Source organism: Drosophila albomicans, chromosome X (genome assembly GCF_009650485.2).
Source record: "Drosophila albomicans strain 15112-1751.03 chromosome X, ASM965048v2, whole genome shotgun sequence".
In the NCBI taxonomy this organism is placed as follows: Eukaryota; Metazoa; Arthropoda; class Insecta; order Diptera; family Drosophilidae; genus Drosophila; species Drosophila albomicans.
The window spans coordinates 4,520,901-4,537,350 of NC_047627.2; the positions used below are offsets into that span (position 1 = coordinate 4,520,901).

At 41.0% G+C, this 16,450-nt stretch overlaps 4 protein-coding genes and 1 pseudogene across 7 annotated transcripts; 3 read left to right on the forward strand and 2 right to left on the reverse strand.

Annotated features, from left to right (window-relative positions):
* Positions 1-917: 917 nt before the first annotated feature.
* LOC117571375 (uncharacterized) lies at positions 918-4,306 on the reverse strand. Its single transcript, XM_034253529.2, has 3 exons — positions 4,083-4,306; positions 3,362-3,848; positions 918-2,566 (listed from the first exon to the last, which is right to left on the reverse strand). The coding sequence occupies exons 2-3, from the start codon at positions 3,814-3,816 to the stop codon at positions 1,759-1,761; spliced, it is 1,263 nt and encodes a 420-aa protein (XP_034109420.1). The 5' UTR covers positions 3,817-3,848; positions 4,083-4,306; the 3' UTR covers positions 918-1,758.
* Positions 4,307-4,714: 408 nt separating this feature from the next.
* Positions 4,715-6,597, forward strand: LOC117571297 (ribosome biogenesis protein NOP53). The gene is made up of 5 exons (XM_034253409.2): positions 4,715-4,946; positions 5,012-5,185; positions 5,242-5,568; positions 5,642-6,034; positions 6,094-6,597. Exons 1-5 carry the CDS (start codon positions 4,816-4,818, stop codon positions 6,491-6,493), a joined length of 1,425 nt encoding a protein of 474 aa, XP_034109300.1. The 5' UTR covers positions 4,715-4,815; the 3' UTR covers positions 6,494-6,597.
* On the reverse strand, positions 6,485-10,692 carry LOC117571130 (RNA cytidine acetyltransferase). Of its 3 annotated transcripts, none has more exons than XR_004572419.2 (5): positions 10,389-10,692; positions 9,878-10,325; positions 8,418-9,687; positions 6,846-8,336; positions 6,485-6,679 (listed from the first exon to the last, which is right to left on the reverse strand). XR_004572419.2 is itself a non-coding variant. In XM_034253290.2 (5 exons), exons 1-5 carry the CDS (start codon positions 10,589-10,591, stop codon positions 6,623-6,625), a joined length of 2,883 nt encoding a protein of 960 aa, XP_034109181.1. In that variant the 5' UTR covers positions 10,592-10,691; the 3' UTR covers positions 6,485-6,622. The 3 variants fall into 3 exon arrangements, 2 of the variants coding, with proteins under 2 accessions (XP_034109181.1, XP_034109100.1); XM_034253290.2 differs by having other exon boundaries at positions 7,432-8,336; positions 10,389-10,691; XM_034253209.2 differs by having other exon boundaries at positions 7,363-8,336; positions 10,389-10,690.
* Positions 10,693-11,555: 863 nt separating this feature from the next.
* LOC117567038 (probable U3 small nucleolar RNA-associated protein 11) lies at positions 11,556-12,416 on the forward strand. 2 transcript variants are annotated; one of them, XM_034246751.2, is made up of 2 exons: positions 11,556-12,136; positions 12,192-12,416. In XM_034246751.2, the coding sequence occupies exons 1-2, from the start codon at positions 11,648-11,650 to the stop codon at positions 12,399-12,401; spliced, it is 699 nt and encodes a 232-aa protein (XP_034102642.1). In that variant the 5' UTR covers positions 11,556-11,647; the 3' UTR covers positions 12,402-12,416. The 2 variants fall into 2 exon arrangements, with proteins under 2 accessions (XP_034102642.1, XP_051864612.1); XM_052008652.1 differs by having other exon boundaries at positions 11,558-12,130.
* Positions 12,417-13,176: 760 nt separating this feature from the next.
* Positions 13,177-16,164, forward strand: LOC117577870 (protein argonaute-3-like; annotated as a pseudogene).
* Positions 16,165-16,450: the final 286 nt, after the last annotated feature.

Consider the following 16,450-nt stretch of genomic DNA (forward strand, 5'->3'; position numbering starts at 1 on the left):
GGCTTCTATTATTATTATTACTCTTTTTCTCTCTCTTGATTTTTTACGAATTTTATTTGATGTAGTGCATCCACAACAAAAAAAATATATATTTGAGAACTTATAGCACTCGCGACTCACACTAATCTAACGCATTCACATTCGATGTAGAACTACTCGTATATAATCGTATATATATCTGTATTTGTATATATGGCAATGGCATCGTTTCAAGTGCCGTCGCCTTTTTTCCACATGCGTGTTTTGTTATGATTTATTTTTTACTTTTTGTACAACATTTTTGACCAAACAAACAAAAAATGATAAAAAATCAAAAAAAAAAAAATATTTGTAATTTGTAAATTTTTCGGAGTAGTTAAAATACGAAATATTAAATACGCTTCTTTTTTATGCTAATATTGTAGTTGTAGTTGTAGTGTATTTGTAGTTGAGAACCACTTTGAGACGAACGACGATCGCAGCGATGATCCGCAGCTCGTCGCGTGCGTGGAGAGACTGAGGCATGCAACGCCAGCGATGCTCGTGTTTAAGCGACGCCGTTCACCGCACGACAGTGTTGCCCACGCTGGAAATTTTCCGCTAGAACTAGCCTTTTGTTTTAGCCGCTAATAGTGGGCTACATTTTCACCTTCACTTTTTTTAGCCGTGTAATTTATTATCTTTTTATATTATGTATTATTATTTCTTTTATTTTTTAAAAAAAAATTCTTTTATATTGTAGACAGATGAAAATATATTTTAAATTTTCGGAACTTAAAGTAATTTCACTAAAGTAAGGATTTAAAGAAAATTTTAAAAACGTATAACTTCAGAAATTCAAAATACAGTCACTTTCCAACGTTTCCAGTTTTGTATATTGTAAATTTATTTTGTATGCGACTCATGGCTTACACAAATATAAATAATATGGTAATAAGTTTAACTGAGATAATAATTGACTTATTTATTTATTGACGAACATGAACAAACTTTTTGAAAATATTTAGTTTTATAATATTTTAATGTTTCATGATGATTATTGATGTTTTCTTGAGTTAGCTTTTTTTTGTACTATGTCAACACTGCTTTCAAAATTCAGAGAGAGAGAGAATGAAAAGAGAGGGTCGAAAAGTACTGGGGGTGGATTGACTCTTAAAAATTTCACTGCGATCACAGTCTCTCTCTTTCTGTCTCCCTCTATCTATGCCTTTGCCCTCTCTATGACTTTCTCCAAAGTATTTTTGAAGAATCTGAGTGAAATGTTCTACATTTCTTAAATAATGTAAATGTAATGATCAATAATCGATCGATCTAGAAAAGCATTTGAAACATTTTAAGCATGAACCATTTTCGAAATTGGGCGGATTGAAATATGTTGCATACTTTTAGGCGCTCTCCATTTGGAAGCGATTCAAGACATTTTCGAAATATTAAAGATATAAGTGATGTCAGCATGTAGCTAAAACGATGTGTGAAGTAATAATTTGAATTTGAATTCTCCGCTCGATTGTGTGTTATCGGATGTGCGTTGATCGATAGAGTGTGAATCAATATAGACGAAGCTTTGCAAGCTTTCATTGTGGTGTCTTAATATTTTATTCTATTGCGCGAGTATGCATCTTAGTCGTAATACCATTAGAGTACTATATAGTTTGTAGTGGTGGCGAGTGTTTGATATTTGTTCACAAAGAAGTTATCGACATGCGATACTCCGAAATTGATCATTTCAATGGCTATTGTCTTGGCACAGGCCGTGATAATGTGAAATGAGTTGGCGAATTACTTAATATAACCCTGATCGATGGCATGCTTGAAGATCTCAGCAATGCGCTGTTGCTTGGCGGGCTGTTCGAAGGGCTTGATGTCCCAGACATCGGTGAGCACAGCATTCTCGACAATGCCATCTAGGTCGGCCACCTCATCGTCCTCAATCAACGACATTGGCAGCGATTCGATGCCCATGCCGCAGCCAAAGCGACCAAACTGCTTCAGCTCCTCCTGCAGCGAATCCCACGAAATCACAGCCTCAGCATCGCCGCCCAGATCCGTGATCAGCGACTGTGCGCTCTCCAAATACGCTCGCAACAGTTCATCGTAGTGCTGCTCGCGCAGCTCCTGACTGGTGCACGAGTAGATAAAGAAACTAATGTCCAGGGCCAGCGATGAGCAACGTGCCAGCTGATAGTCAATGATAATGATCTTCTCCGGCTTGCCCGCCTCGCTGTAGTGTGTGAGGAAATTGGGAGTCCAGCAATCGCCATGCCCAAAGACACTCAACTTCGAGCGCGTGCTCACCAGATTGATCATGTCATCGAAGAGCTGCGGTTGCAGAAAATTGTTGGCCAACGTCTCGTACTTGGTATTGGGGAGCGTCTTCTCAACCGCATCGCTTGCGACCTTCAGCGCCAGTTTCAGGAATCCCGTGTACCACTCACGGGTATGTTCACCGTAGTAGGTCTCCTGCAGTGAGCTGGCTGCTTTCTCAAAGTTCTCTGGGTCCAGGGCATGGAAGGCGAGGGCAACACCATGATAGCGTCCCAGTGTGCGCATGGTCAGCAGTGCATCCTCCAGGGCAATGTAGTTCATGCTATCAATGTCAAGTAACAATTGTAGATTTGCAGTTTTAATATTTATAACATAATAACAAGAAAAAATACTCATTACAAAACTAGCAACTACTACTTAGCTACCATATCGGTATTAGAAAAAAGGTTTATTAAATCATGATAATAATAAACACAAAAGAAAATCACTTATATTGGTTTAAATATTTCTCAAATATTGTAAATTTTCCATATCTTTAACCAAGCTTATCTAAGTCTCACTAACTAGAATCAGAGTTAAACCTAATATCTTAAGATTTTACTAAGATTAAAGTCTAAAGTACAATCACGCACTTCCTAATAACCCTTGATTATGTTATGTGTAATGATTTTTTTTAGATGTAATATTTAATATTGGTAATCAAATAAAAAATAAAATCATAGTATATGAGGAAGCAATGTCCCAATTCAGAACAAGATTTCTAATTATAATTTCTACCAATATTAGAACACAGAATATTATACTTTTAACTATAGAGTATAATATTTTTCCAAAAGATTCATAATTATTTTATTATGAACTTTACAAGCTGTCATAAATTTACTTCAATAAATATTGAACTAGCAAAAGGAGCGAAAGGGGCGTGGCATCCAAAACTAAGACACAAAATATTGTAAACCTAGCTGTTGTAATCTCTGAGATCGTTATTCCAAATAATAATAAAGTACAATAATATCTGACTGTCAAATTTGCACAAAACAAAAAATACAGTACATAAAAGCTAAAAGACAAAGTGACCCATCCAAGAGGATTATTTATGTAGTTTTCGAGTACTCACCGATTAGGCGCCCGATAGCCACGGAATCCCACATCTTCGAGAGCAACGAAATCGTTGACACCGTCGCAGACAGATGCCAGGCACTTGGGATACTCGACGAAGGGATTCTTGGGCAGCGGCTGACGTGACTTCTGAAAGGCTTCCACAGCGGGAATGACCTTGGTGTAGAAATCGATTTCGTTGCGGAAAAAGTCGACGGAACGGAAAAGGCGACGGCGGTGCAGGTTCGCTGGCATGCCCTTGACGATCACATTGACCTCCAGCTGCTCGCCCTCGGGCTCCTTGATGCCGTACACACAGATGCGAAAGACGCGACTCAGATAGGAGTCGCCCTTCTTGCCGCCCTCGCCAAACTTGTAGGAGGTGTGCTTGGTGCCGCCGGCATTCTGAATGATCTCATCGAGGGTTGCCTCTGTGAACTTGGCGGAGATGTCGTCGAACGTCGGTGTGCTCATCTTGGCTACTACTTTCCTACTGTGCTGATTGCCTGCGATTCAAACGAGTTTTATAAATACGTGCGCCCGACTCACCGCCTCAAGTGGCTCAATAATACACTTGATACTGTGATAAGCTGTTGCTGTTGCTGTTGTGCCGTCAATAAAATGAATATTTTGCAAAACAAAAACTATTTGTGCTCATTCATTTGTTTGGTACACGTCAGACAACGCAGCACACACAGAGAGAGTGGCAGAGAGATAGAGAGAGATATACAAACACTTACCTACTATAACTGTTTTGTTTTTGTTGAATCTGCGATAAGATCAATTTACCGGCGATTGAGCGACGTGGTCCAAACAAACTTATGCGACACTCTCTTTGCGAGCGTAACTCAATTGACGAAAGGCAAACTTGTGGCCGCTCTCTTCAAACTTGCCGCCTTAAAAAGAGATTATGCGTCTGTTGCTAGCAAAAAAAACATAAACACACATAAAATACACACCCCCGCGCGAAATAGATAAGAAAACTACTGAATGCGAGCGAGGCAAGCGTCACATTTGTGGTATTTTTGTAGCAGTATTTTAAATGTAATGTTATTTACAAGTATACAGATGCATGGTATATAATAGTATTTTTAAAACCTCCGCCACTCTATATTTTCTGTTTAATACATTTTGTGTACGGCAAGCTGAAAGACATTTTCGAGTAAAAGAATTACAGTTTACAATAGAGAAAATACAAAAATATAATTTTTTAAAATCATTATTTATATCTGTAAGTGTTCCATGCTGCGATTACAGCGCTGGTATTTATTTGCTGGGCGAATGTATTTAACATAACAGCTACTTAACAGTTGGCAATGTTAATGCCGGTCGCAGAGCGGCTGTTAAACAGCTGTTAAAAAGTTTGTTCAGTGCTGTGTAACGCACACAGTTTGCACGTGTTGAATTCGGTGGCGTTTTATTTTGTTTTCAATTTTGGATCTTTTCATAAAAAATAAGTAAAAACGCGGCGCCATGACTGCGCTAATAGATGCTCCAATTAAAAAGAAGCGCATTTCAAAGAAAAACAAATCTGCGTGGCGCAAAACAGACATACAAGATGTCGAACAGTTTCTCGAGGATCAGCGTCTTGAGGAGCGCGTTGGGTAAGTCACGAATTAAAGGGAAATGCGTAAACAAAGTGGGTATGAACATTTTTATTGACTTCCAGCACGTTCAAGGACAAGGCGGATGATGAACTGTTTGTGGTTGAAGGTTCAACTGCGAAGCCAGCGTTGTCGCTGCTCTCCATCAAACAGAAACGCAAGATGAACGCGCTGAAACCAATGCGCAGCTTGCAAGCTCTAGAGAACACATCCAAGGTGGAGGATCCGATTGTGAAGCGGTAAGCAAGGTGAAGAAGTCGTTGACAACAGGTGTATAATCTCAATCTTCAATCAGCAATCATGTAAAGCAGAAGAAGAACGGTCGCAACATCGAGGAGGAGGTACGCAATCCAACCAAGGGACGTCATCGTCAGGCTAACGCTGATCGTGGACGCTACTATGAAAAGCTTGATGAGCGTCTGGCTGAGAAGGAGGGTCGCAAGTTGGTCAACAAGACGGCCAAGAATCTGTGGGTCGAGGAAGATTTCCGTGATCAAATACCCGGACTGAAGGACGAGAAGGGTTGGGTTAGTCGTGATCTGGCTGTGCATATTGCTGGCAATGTGGGACGCAAGGTGGTCAAGGTTCATTCCAGTCTGCATCACAACACCACCAAGGCCAAGTAAGCTTTTTGACCATTTAGCTAAGTTAACAGCTCTGTATATAATTGTTGTTAATTTGAATGGCTTTCACAGAAAGTTCGAAGCACCGCATCCGGGCATGAGCTACAATCCATCGCTGAAGGCACATCAGGAGCTGCTGCAGCAGGTGGTGGAGCACGAGGAGGGTGTCATCAAGAAGGAGCAGCATCTGAAGCGTGTCACAACCAGCATGTTCAGCAAAGTCACGCCCGAGGAGCGTGACAAGCGTCGCCTTATTGAGATGAGTGAGGGAATTCAGGAGAATGAGGGCGAGGAAGAAGCTGAGGACGATGAGAAGGCATCAGCTGCTTATCACACAGTCAATGCTCCCGTGGAGAACAAAAAGAAGAGCAAACAGGCACGTAACAAGGAGCTCAAGCAAAAGGAGCTGCAGCGTCAACACGAGCTGAAGAAGGCGCTTAAGAAACAGACTGCTGATCTGATCAGGTAACCAAGCATTCTCTTAATTTGACACAGTTAATAACCCCTCTTCCAACCTTCTCCAGAATCAAATCTATACGTGCCGAGATCAAGGAAGAAGCCGAGGATCTGAATGAGCTGAAGAAACGTCGCAAATTGAAGGCCGAACGCAAGAAGTTCGAGCCCAAGCGTTTGGGTCGCCACAAGTACGAGGAGCCCGATGTCGATGTCAATATGCCCGAGGACTTGGCCGGCAATCTGCGCAATGTGAAGACCGAGAGCAATCTGCTTACCGATCGCTTCAAGTTGCTGCAGAAGCGCAACATATTGCCTACAACGGTGGCTGTCTCACGCAAGCGGTCCAAGGTGAAACGCTATCCACGCAACTCCCACAAGGAGCCGGGCGTCAGTTTTCAGGATTTGCGGGATCAACGGCGAGCAGCCGCTGCGGCGGCCAAGGCCAACAAGGACACTATCAAAATATAGTCTTACGCTTAATTCGCTTCTCTTTTTTTTTGCTTTATATTTAAGCAACTTACATAAAAAGAAAAAACAATCTTATATAATAAAATAGAAGAACTACATTACAAGACCCTCTCTTCTCTGTATCCTTGATTAGCTGCTGGCTTGAAGACTTTTCCGTTGCTCCTTGCGAAGAACAGACGCGGAGTTCTGTGAAAAAAAAGAGATGAAATAATATATTGTAGAATTAGCATTTCACACGATCTAGACAGAGAGAGAATGACATGGCATCAATCTATCCTTCTCTTAATACCCTACTGGACTACTTTATTTTTTTGCTATAAACACTTTCTTTATCTATTATACTTATTCTTACTTGCATTCTTCACAAATATTTTTCTTCTTTCATCTTTAAATTTTTCTGTTATAGCTGGATTCTAACTGATCTAGTACGTAACCGGCAGCAAGGTTCTTGATAAATTTATATTTTTTTCTTCAATATTCTTCAAAAAAGGTTCTTTCTTCAGTTACTTCTTCTTGATTTCTTCTTTGAGTGTGTGTTGATTCTTGTTAATCTTGCGCTAATCCTTACTTTCATTATACATAATTATTTGTTTTTCCTGATATCCCTTTGACTTATTTAAAAGTCGTTCTCTGTATGCAAAGGCTATTCGTAATTGCAGCTTTTTCTCATAATCCTTCTGGTTTCTATATATTGGATGTACTATCTTGCTAGGCCTCACATACGGTTGCTCTTCTGGCCTCTTAAAGTACGCCTCGTTGCTTTTTAGAATTTCCAAACGTTCAGCATCACTTTTAAATCCAAAAAATTTTTTATATTCCTCGGCGGTGATTCCTAATCTCGCCATTGCCGCCTTTTTATGCTCGCTAACCTGAATTTTTTTGTTGTCCTCCTTTTGCTCCTTGCGCGGCGTTTTCGATAATTTAGCCTGTTTGCTAACCTTGATATCGTCTGTCGCATCGCCATTCTGCTCGTCCAGCAGACGTTTCAGCTCCTTCTTTTGCTTCTTGGTTATCTTTTGAGCGGAGCTTTCGAGCTCTTGGTCAATGGTCAGCGACATCGGTTGCAGCTGTTCGCCACGCGGCAATTCCGCCTCCTGCAGCATACCACCTTCGATGTGTTCCTCGATGACATTGCGGATGCAATCATAGCACTTTCTCATGCCTTCATAGAATTTGGCCAGCACCTGTTTGCCCGGCATATTGATCTCCGCGCCCAAGGCATCCACCGACTTGCCCTGAATGGCCAATCCCATTAGAATATTCTTCTGCACATTGTCAAGCTTCAGTGTCTGTATTGAGCCCTGGAAATACAGCTGGGCAATGTCTGTTAGCAGATCGATAATCAGACGGAATTCGGACTGTTGGCGAGCATAGCTCTCGAGGCGTTGCAGATCGTGTGGCAGGAAGTACACGTCAAGCATGTGCTTGTCCAGCTGAGGGCAGTCAGGAATCGTCACCGGCGAGTTACTGAGCAACGACAGACAGACTTTGGTGTCGAACTCTCTGAATGTTTTGCCCATCAAACGAAGGACGCGACGTCGAAAGTCCTTATAGTAGGATGGCAACCAGTCAACGGTGGCGCTTGTCTCCAATGTGTGCAGCATGATGCAGCTGTGCTCGGCGGTCAGCTCATTCGACTTCTGGCTGAGATAGACGGGGACAAAGCCACAGTTCTTCCAGAACTTGAGCAGCTCACCGGTCAGGCCAAAGGAGGTGCCAATGTAGTCAACGGGTTCCGGCGAACGCTCCTTCAGACGTTGCAGCAGTGTGGGAATCTGCGCGCGAGGACGAATCTGCTCCTTGAGCAGACTGAGCTCCTCCTCCTCCACTTCCTCAATGCCAGCTAAAAAGAAGAGAGAAAAGGGCAAGTGATTATTGGGACGATTTAGCTGGACTGCAAACCGTGCTTGTGGGGTCAACTCACCTCTGTTGCGCGTATCGCCTTCTATCGACAGATCGACATGGCGACGTTCATAGTATTCCTTGAGCTGTTGAATAGCACGCTTGCCGTAGCCCATGCGTTGGTAACTGGGATTGGTGGCGACGCGCACGATTCGCACACCGGACAACTTGGGGAAGTCACGATCGCCAAACTGTTCGGCCACATTCCAGGGTATCAGATCGCCGGCAGCCTTCTTGCCGCGTCCCATTGACTCGCTAATGCTCTGTGAGGAGATTTGACCCTCGAGTGCGACCTGGACAACAACAAGGATCTCGGGCAGTGCATCCTTGCGCTCTATCGGTCCAAGCAGACAGAACAAATGATGGGCGGGGGCGTCGCTCATCATCTGCAGATCGTTGGGTGTGTTCTTGTAGTGCGAAGACACATAAATCGAGACCAGGCGCTGCAGGAACGCTTCAGTTGCCTTGTGATACGAGAACAAGGCATCGCGATCAATGTAATACAAATCACAGGCAGCGGGAGTCGGACAACCGGAGCTAATGGCCGGCACACTGCTCGCATCCAGGCAGAGCAGATTGATCAGCCAACGCTCGATGTCATCGTTGGACTGATAACGAATCGATTCATCCAGCTTGAGCGGCGGACGTGCATTGTTCTCCTTTTGCAGCTGCGAAATGAGCTTCAAGCTGAGCGAACGTCCAGTGCCCTCGTAGCCATTGATTGTACTAGCCATGAAGATCAAATATGGACCCATCATTTTCTTAACAAGCGGCAGCGGAATGGCAGCCGCCTCATCGATCAACAGCAGATCGGCGGCACTCAACAGATGTGTGTCATTGGGTGCAATATACTGTATAGTCTGGCGACTGTTACGCGTTATATTGATGCGTATGATGGCCTTCTTGTAGTCCTCATTGGTGCTGCGTATGATGGTGTAATCGGCATGCTCCTGATACTCCAGCGCATCGAAGCCCTTCAACACGAACTCAAAGAGCGTAATCAAGTTCTCCGGATGCGGCGATGTCACGTACACATTGACATAGCCAAATGCCACAGCTGCGGCAATGGAGAGTCCCAAAGCGGCAGATTTGCCGCGTCCACGTGCCGCTGTCAGTGACATGGGTGGCTTCAGTTGCTTGTCCACCAGAGCTTCGATGAACTGGGCCACTGCATTGCCCTGGTCGTATGTCTTGCAGAGATTGACCAGTGCGCCAGCTGGCTGCACATTTAGCAGGCTCTCCTTTAGGTCCTTCAAGCTGCTCTCGTTCTCCGACTTTCCAATGCTGCCGGGCTGCAAAAATTAAGAAAAGTATACAACTTATATGCTGAGCTAAGAAAGATGTAAAGTATTGCTTAAACCAAAAAGTATAGGTCAAATTGTAGAAGTTTCTGCTAAATTTTTCCCCCTTTACAAAAGTAGAGGATCTAGGAATGGTTCACATGGAAAAAAAACGGTAATACTGTTTAGGAATTTTTCTTACATTCACTGGGTCCACGTTGATGGTCTTGGAGCTGAGGGGCAGCACGGTGAGGTCATCGTTGACCACCAGACAGCGCTTGCAATCGGCCAGCGATAGAATCAAGCGCTCGTTGAAGCGGCAGGTGACTGTCTGATGGGCCTCAGTGCGGAAACGTTTGTGTACATCCATGCTCATGGTGTAGAGCTGCTTCAGCGACTGCAGCGACTTCAGCAACAGAATAATCAGGCCGCCACCCTCGACGGTTTCCACGGTGCGTGCAAGAAGATTGGGAGTCAATGCCTCAAAGTCCTGCAGTACACAGACGCCATAGGTGCGTCCCAGAATGGTGTGTGTGTCGGAGTAGTAGCGACCATGGATGGTGGTGGCCACGCGAAAGGCATCAAACATGTCTGCCTCATTGACATCGACTTTGCCGGTTGCAATCTTCTTAGCACGCTTCTTGCCGTGACTGTTATTTGGGGATAAATGGAAATTACACGAATGTTTTGGGAAAGCTGCGTGCGAGACTCACTTGGAAATAGCTTCGTCCTTGTTCTTGTAGCACCACAGCACCGTGGGACGCGCCTTGACCGTCGACTTGGTCAATATATCGTAGAGAATTGGCACTTGATCGCGTGCTTTATCGCCAATGACGATGAACATGGTGCGATGGCCCAGCTTCACACCATTCTCAATCATCACGCGTATGCGGTTATCAATTTTCTTTTTCACCATTTTGATTCACTTTTGTTTTAATTGATTAAACCAAAAAAAATTGGGAACTGAAAATTAACACACAAAAATATGAACGCACGCTGTCAAGCACAATTTTGAAATGCACATGTAGTAACAGTGTTCAGCAGGCAAGTAAACATCAGCTGGCAGCTTTCAACAACAATCGACAGCAATCGTTTTTAACAGCAGTAGGCGCTGCGAGTTATCGATAAAAAGTGACGAGGCACATTTGTGTGACCGTTTCCGAAGCAGTAAGGCCCCATACGTTTAGCCCATTGTTATTTTTTAAATAAATTAAATTAAACTTATAGACATAAAGTAAATTTAACACAATTCGATAATATAGCCATTATAGCCATTAGCCATCTTACGTGGATTTGTTTTATATATTGATATAAACATAGCACACAAGTTTGTCTTGTCAAGCGTCGTTGTGAATTTAGCAATTTTTACGTTAAATTTGACAATAAATGCAATTACTAAAATGTAAAGGTGCCTTAGAGTGTTCTATTTCTCTCAATGTCAATTAGCAATTAAATTATTTATTTTGCAATTAAACTTATAATAAAAAATTAAGGAGCTTCATTATATTTGTTATTATTATAAAAGATTGCTTACTTAGCCTGTTTGACGTATACTTTTTTCATATCTAAGTAAATTCCACTTATGTATGTTTTGAACGTAAAATGTAAATTTACTACATATGTATATGTATGTAGATATATACATTCCACATTGCGAGCTCATCAACTGCGTGTACAGCGAAAGAAGCTAATTTTGTGGACATTTAAGTTATATACAAATCATTTAAATAAACATAAGTCTTCATTTAAAGTTAGTTTTTAATGAGTTTGAGTCAGCTAGCTTGTAGCTGTTTTCAAATTCTCTTTTGAGTAGAAGCTGGTAACACTGTTAGTGGCATATTTGGTATTTTACCAATTTAAAATGGCAAATTTGCTGAACTCTACACACGGTCACACTACGCTTTCATCAGCTGCGCGTGCTTGCAACACGTTTTCTTGTTTTTGAAATAAACAATTTGCAAAAACAGCGAAAATGTCGTCGTGGAAAAAGGCGTCAAAGAGCAACCAGAAGGTGCATCGCGAGCGCCACCAGCCAGAGGCACGCCAGCATCTGGGGCTGCTGGAAAAGAAGAAAGACTACAAGAAGCGTTCGCTCGACGCGCATCGCAAGGAGCAGACGCTGAAGGTGCTTTACAAGCGGGCGCTGAACAAGAATCCCGATGAGTTCTACCATCATATGATCAACTCGAAGCTCAACGATGATGTGCATCGCGAGAAGGAGGCCAAGGACGAACACACACCCGATCAATTGGCGCTGATGGAGACACAAGATCTGAAATATGTAGTCATGAAATTAACCGTGGAGCGCCGCAAGCTGGAACGTTTGCGTGCCTCGATTGTGGACCTGGATGCCGCGCAGGGGCAAAACAAACGTTTCACATTCGATGAGAGTGGCGTGAAACAGCGTGTTGTGGCACCTACTTTAGGTGAACGCGTTGCTGCAGCTGATGTTGATGTTGAGGTAAGTTTAAGATTTGCAAGGAATTAATGAAAGCTAATCAATGCTAAATTTACAGGCAACATCCTCAAATGACATTCTCCGGCAGCAGCGTATCAATGAGCTCAAGAAACGTGAACAACGCGAACGTGAACTAAACATTGTAAAGCAAAAGCTAGAGATGAAAAACGCCTTAAAACAGCCACGCCTACTCAAGCCTAAGAAACTCAAAAATGGCACCAAAGACAGTGCTCCCGTCTACAGATTCCAATATGAACGCAAAAAATAAATCACTATAATATCCTTACCTTACGCTAATTAATTCAGTTTGGTTTAGTTTCAAGTAGTAAGCAAAATAGTTATTTTACTTTACCTTTCAATACTTGGGGCTTTTTTGTTTATAGAACAGTTATCAATAAGCGATATAAAAATCATCTGCATTGATTTTTAAGTGAATGCAAAACGACGCCTTAAGAACTATTAATAAAAATTAAATACTTATGAGTTTTGTCTAATTCCCATAAATATTGAACTCTGTTTTTCCGTAAGCATAATTCAAAATTATGATTTATGGTTTCAAACCGAGAATAGCACTTATGTTGCTTTTGAAATACTTAGCATTAAAGCCGGCTGCAATGATGTGCCTTTAACAAAAAATGTTTGCACTTCGCAATAACATTTTATCATTAGTGCCGAGAGTAAATGTATCAAATTGGCAAATTGGATATTGGCAAAAATGTAGCTACCCCAATATTTCATTCACGATTTTAGTGCATAAAAACTGCATGAAATTTGACGAACATGGATTTAATAGAAAGATAATTTAATTTTCTATTGTTTTGCATTTAAACTTTTTTAATTTAAGTTTAAATATCACATAAAAAGACGAAAATAAAAAGTTTTTTTTAGCCCATATTTTTTTTTTTATCGATATGTGACGCTAAAGTTGCGGAGCTATCTTGACGCACATTCGATCTAGACGATACTTAGGAAATTGTTATCGTAGTATCGCTAATAAAAATATCGATTTCACAAAAAGTTTTTTTATTCCTTTTGACAATTGTCGAAGTAATTCATATATTTGTTTTTCATGTCTAGTCGTGGCAACTTATTGGCTTTGTTCAAAAAAAAAGATGAGCCTTCCGAAATTTCGGCTAGTATTAACGATCAAATTAAGGATAGCGGCTTGGATGCTAATCAATCGCTATCAAGCGGCGAGTATCGGCGGGACAATGTCGCCAGCGAATTAGCAACGTCTTTTCAAAATGTCAACATCTCAGTTGGACGTGGGCGCGGTCGTGGGCATTTTTTGCAAACATTTATGGCCGGTGGAATTCCTCTGAGGGAATTGATATGGGTGCGACTTCAAGCAAATTCGAAGTGTCGTGTGGAAAAAGCAGGTTCAGATCACAATCAAAACTTAGTGGCCGATGCTAAGACTTGCATTACCAAGCCGGGATTATTTTAACCAAATCAAATTTATGGCGTAAAAGGTATAACTTTTTATTTGGTATAAAAAATACATTTAAATCTATTTTAGTTTTTATATTTATGGGTGCTCTTAGCAAACTAATAATTAATTAATTAACAATTTTTCTTTACCGTTAAGATTACTTTTTTATTTTAATCTTTATTCGCGTTAGTTAACATTATACTTCTGCTTTTCACAGGCAACCGGATTAATGTGTCAACCAATTACATTTGCCTTAACTCTGATCCCAGTAAGGGAGTCTATTTGTACGAAGTGCGTTTTAGTCCCAATGTCGATTCAATCCACTTAAGGATCAAATACTTAAACGAGCATAAGGATAAATTTGGCGGCACAAAGACCTTTGATGGTTCCTTATTATATTTACCAATTTTGCTCAAAGAAGAATTGACAACGTTTGTTACCAAAACTGCGGAAAATTGTGAAATCGAAATACGTTTGCTATTCAAGAAGAAAGAGTCCCTCAAGGACTGCATTCAACTCTACAACATTCAATTTGATCGCATTATGCGTACGCTCAAGTATGTGAAATTCGATCGCAAAAACTTTGATCCCACACAACCAAAAATAATACCTATTGCAAAATTAGAAGTATGGCCTGGATATGTGACAGCTGTTGACGAATACGATGGCGGTTTGATGCTTTGCTGTGATGTATCGCACCGATTGCTATGCCAAAGGACCGTGTTGAAAGAGCTCGTTGACATCTATCTGGAAAATAAGAGATGCTATTTATTGGGTAGCATTATTATTACCAGATATTATATAATAATCGTACATATAGAATTGATGATATTTGCTTTACTGAAAATCCACAATCGATGTTTGAAACACGCAACGGATCTTGCAGTTATATCGAATATTACGAGACACATCACAATATCAATATCAAAGATATCAAACAGCCGTTATTGATAAGCAAAAAACAACAGAAATATGAAAAAAATGCGAGCAAAGATGAAGATGAAATACGTTATTCTTTAATACCCGAACTATGCTATTTGACTGGCATCCATGATAATATTCGTGCTGATGAAAAACTTATGCGAGACATTGCAGCAGTTACGCGAGTTACGCCAAATCAACGGATCTTGGCTTTAGAGAAGTACTATACGTGAAAAATGTGAATAAAAATGTCGAGGCAAAGCAAATTCTTGCCAATTGGGGATTGACGCTAGCCAATAACAACGTCAGCGTCGTTGGCCGCAAACTACTTGACGAGCAAATATATTTTGCGAATAAAACCGTATCCGCCGGTCCAAATGCTGAAATTTTCGCGAGATGCAACCAACAGTGAATTACTCGATGTTGTTCACATAGATAATTGGCTTTTGATATATCACAAAAACGATTTGAGTGCTTGCAATTCATTCATGAAACATATGGAGACATGTTGTCCCGCATTTGGTATGCGCATAAATAAACCAAAGAAATTGACATTGGGTCAGGATCGCATAGACTCTTATGTGGATGCTCTACGTCGCAACATCGTCAGTGAAACTCAAATAGTTGTTTGTATTTGTCTCTCCAGCAGAGAGGACAGATACTCGGCGATTAAAAAGATTTGTTGTGCTGAATTACCTGTCGCCTCTCAGGTAAAATAGCACACATCCTGTGTGCTTCTTATTAGTAATTACAATGTTTAATTATAGATAATCAACGCCAGAACATTGTTGAATGATGGCAAGAATCGCTCGATAGTCCAAAAAGATTATATTATTGTGGTCTGTGAAAATTCCATTCAAAAAAGTAATGATTTGTGGCATCGATTCGTATCATGATCCCAGTCAAAAGAGCAGCTCTGTAGCGGGTAAGTGTAGTTAAATAATTAGTTTATACACACTTATTAATATTCTACAAATATATTAGCATTTGTCGCTTCGTTAAACGCAACCTATACGCAGTGGTATAGCAAGACAAGAGTTTGTTAATGGTCTAACTTCGGCTTTTGAGTGTGCTCTGAAGAGCTATAAGCGGCGCAATGGTTACCTTCCGGACAGTGTTATAATTTACAGGTATTAGGGTAGAAGCATCAAAATATCTTATTCTCCAAAGTCTTCTACACCAAATATGAGATAAAATTCTGAAGTTACTTATTATTATTATCCTTCACATCTTTCAGAGATGGCGTTGGGGATGGTCAAGTAAATCTATGCTCCATGTATGAGATTCCCCAATTCAAGGCTATTAGTGGCAAAAATATAAAAATAACGTTTATAGTTGTCCAGAAGCGTATAAATACGCGATTCTTTACGGTAATAATTGAATAACGTAAGTTAGCATAAAATTTCGAAGCCTTTTATTCTGACTATTTTCAGGGAAGTAATAACAATTACACAAATCCATCGCCGGGAACCGTTTTTGACAAGGGCATAACACGAGCTCAAATGTATGATTTCTTCTTGGTTTCCCAATCGGTCCGACAAGGAATTTTATATGTACGATTATTATATATGGTAATAATAATGCTACCCAATAAATACATTTTCGCCTGCTCCTGATAGCAACTCTTATTTTGCAGATAGATGTCAACGAGCTCTTCCAACACGGTCCTTTGGCATAGCAATCGGTGCGATACATCACAGCAAAGCATCAAACCGCCATCGTATTCGTCAACAGCTGTCACATATCCAGGCCATACTTCTAATTTTGCAATAGGTATTATTTTTGGTTGTGTGGGATCAAAGTTTTTGCGATCGAATTTCACATACTTGAGCGTACGCATAATGCGATCAAATAGAATGTTGTAGAGTTGAATGCAGTCCTTGAGAGACTCTTTCTATCTTGAATAGCAAACGTATTTCGATTTGACCATTTTCCGCAGTTTTGGTAACAAACGTTGTCAATTC